The sequence below is a fragment of the Bipolaris zeicola genome (genome assembly GCF_000523435.1).
Source record: "Bipolaris zeicola 26-R-13 unplaced genomic scaffold scaffold_719, whole genome shotgun sequence".
In the NCBI taxonomy this organism is placed as follows: domain Eukaryota; kingdom Fungi; phylum Ascomycota; class Dothideomycetes; order Pleosporales; family Pleosporaceae; genus Bipolaris; species Bipolaris zeicola.
In genome coordinates this window covers 1-1,755 of record NW_006912768.1, presented here as the reverse complement: position 1 = coordinate 1,755, position 1,755 = coordinate 1, and the positions used below count along the sequence as shown (strand labels likewise).

At 53.3% G+C, this 1,755-nt stretch overlaps 1 protein-coding gene across 1 annotated transcript; it reads left to right on the top strand.

Annotated features, from left to right (window-relative positions):
* Window positions 1–95: 95 nt before the first annotated feature.
* On the top strand, window positions 96–374 carry COCCADRAFT_113744 (uncharacterized protein; the record flags this gene model as incomplete). Its single annotated transcript, XM_007720857.1, has 1 exon — window positions 96–374. One exon carries the CDS (start codon window positions 96–98, stop codon window positions 372–374), a length of 279 nt encoding a protein of 92 aa, XP_007719047.1.
* Between the last annotated feature and the right edge of the window lie 1,381 nt (window positions 375–1,755).

Genomic DNA, 1,755 nt, shown 5'->3' with positions numbered 1-1,755 from the left:
CTACTACTACTACTACTACTACTACTACTACTACTACTATACTCTACCACAACCATTTTCCCCAGACACCCATAGCCAGACGTCGGGGTAGCGCCATGTACCCTGCCAAGATGGCTCTGTGCCCTCCCCCTAGTCCTCTGGTACCGTCCAAGCTGGCAGACATGCTACGTCAGTCGATTGCACCGCAATTTCTCGAGGTCATCTGCAGTGGCCCGCCGAATCACAAAGCCACAAACCCATCAGGTGTGACTGCTCCTCGTCGCTACATGCGGCGTGACGCTTGTTTCATGAGTTGTACATCGGGAACTACTGTTTCGCTAGCCAAACATTGCAAATTCTACATGGCCTTCAATGACCCGGTGCCTGTCCGCTAACCCATCCTTGTCCATGGTTGCTGCTGTCCCCCCAAGCCACCCCAATCTCACGATGCGCGTCACCGCACTCGATGCCCAGCGACTCCAACCACACCTGTTCAAATTATACATGAACATCTGCAACACCAAAAAAAGCCTTTGACGCACCCCAGCCGCTCTCGCTACATCTGGTTGATCGGATCCAAGGCCCGCCACGTTTGCTTCTGTCCCTTTTTTTTCTTTTGCTCAGTCCCCCAGATAACCGACCCTTCCAGCCCTACCGTCACCGCGGCAATATCATCCCGAAACCGAGGCATTTAGCACAGCGAGGCGCAAAAAAAGGAAACAGTCACCAGAACTACATCCGCGTGATCAAGTCGCGGTGTGCATTATCGCCTTCAGCGTCTATCACTCAGTGTGGGGGGACCACTGATATGCTGTACCATGACCTAAAGTTGGATTTGCTTTGCTACGTACAACTAGGACAGTGATCCCCCGCGCGCAACTCAGCTACTAACTTTGGGTCCCGAAGTTCGCCACGACTCACATGTCCATGGCTTTCCGATACGCTGCTATTGTTACTTACCAAACTTACTCGCCCATATGTCTGACCATTACAAGACACAGCAGCGACCGACTTGACAAAAACCGACCAACCATCGTTCCATGGCACCGTCAGCAACCCCTCGTACACGGCATCAATGGAAATGAAAGAAGAAAAAAAGTATTACTCTCAAGCAACTTGGCAGAGTTTGGGTTGTAGTATAGTAGATGAACTATTCGGACCTTTTTTACTGCCATGACCTACTACTTGTCGACCACAACGGCCTGGGCATCAAGGGTTGACTGCTTTTTTTTTCGCCCGCTGTTACAGCACTGCTACAAGAAATTGGCAAGATCGCCGCTTTCCAGCACGTTTGCTGACATGAGCCTGTGTTGTCCCGCCGCCCAAAGCAACCACCAGCATGCCGTCCGAGACTCCACAAAGTACCGTGCAAAGCCATTGTCGTTTGATTGCTCGGCACCAGCTGAAATGCATTGCCCATCCTTTCGCACGCCACACACATCTTTTGGCCCATTGCTGTGCTGCTCGCCTGCGGCCTCGGGGTGGCGCAACCATGTATTTGCAAAGAGGGCCCAAACTGCGCGCGCATCCTTCTTATATCTATGTACACATGTATTACACATACCCACCTCCAAGGTGGAACAGGGGGAATGCAACTGCAACCACAATGGCGGCTTGACAGTGCCACACCACCGGACACTTTGCTGGATGCCCATGGCCCCGACAGCTTGGATCCGGTCCTCGGTCTAGCTCTTGTGGGACCGGGGCTTACATCCGCCCTCCGGAGGCGTCGCGTGGCTGTTACGCAGGAGGAGCGGCCAATCGACTGGGGGGGGG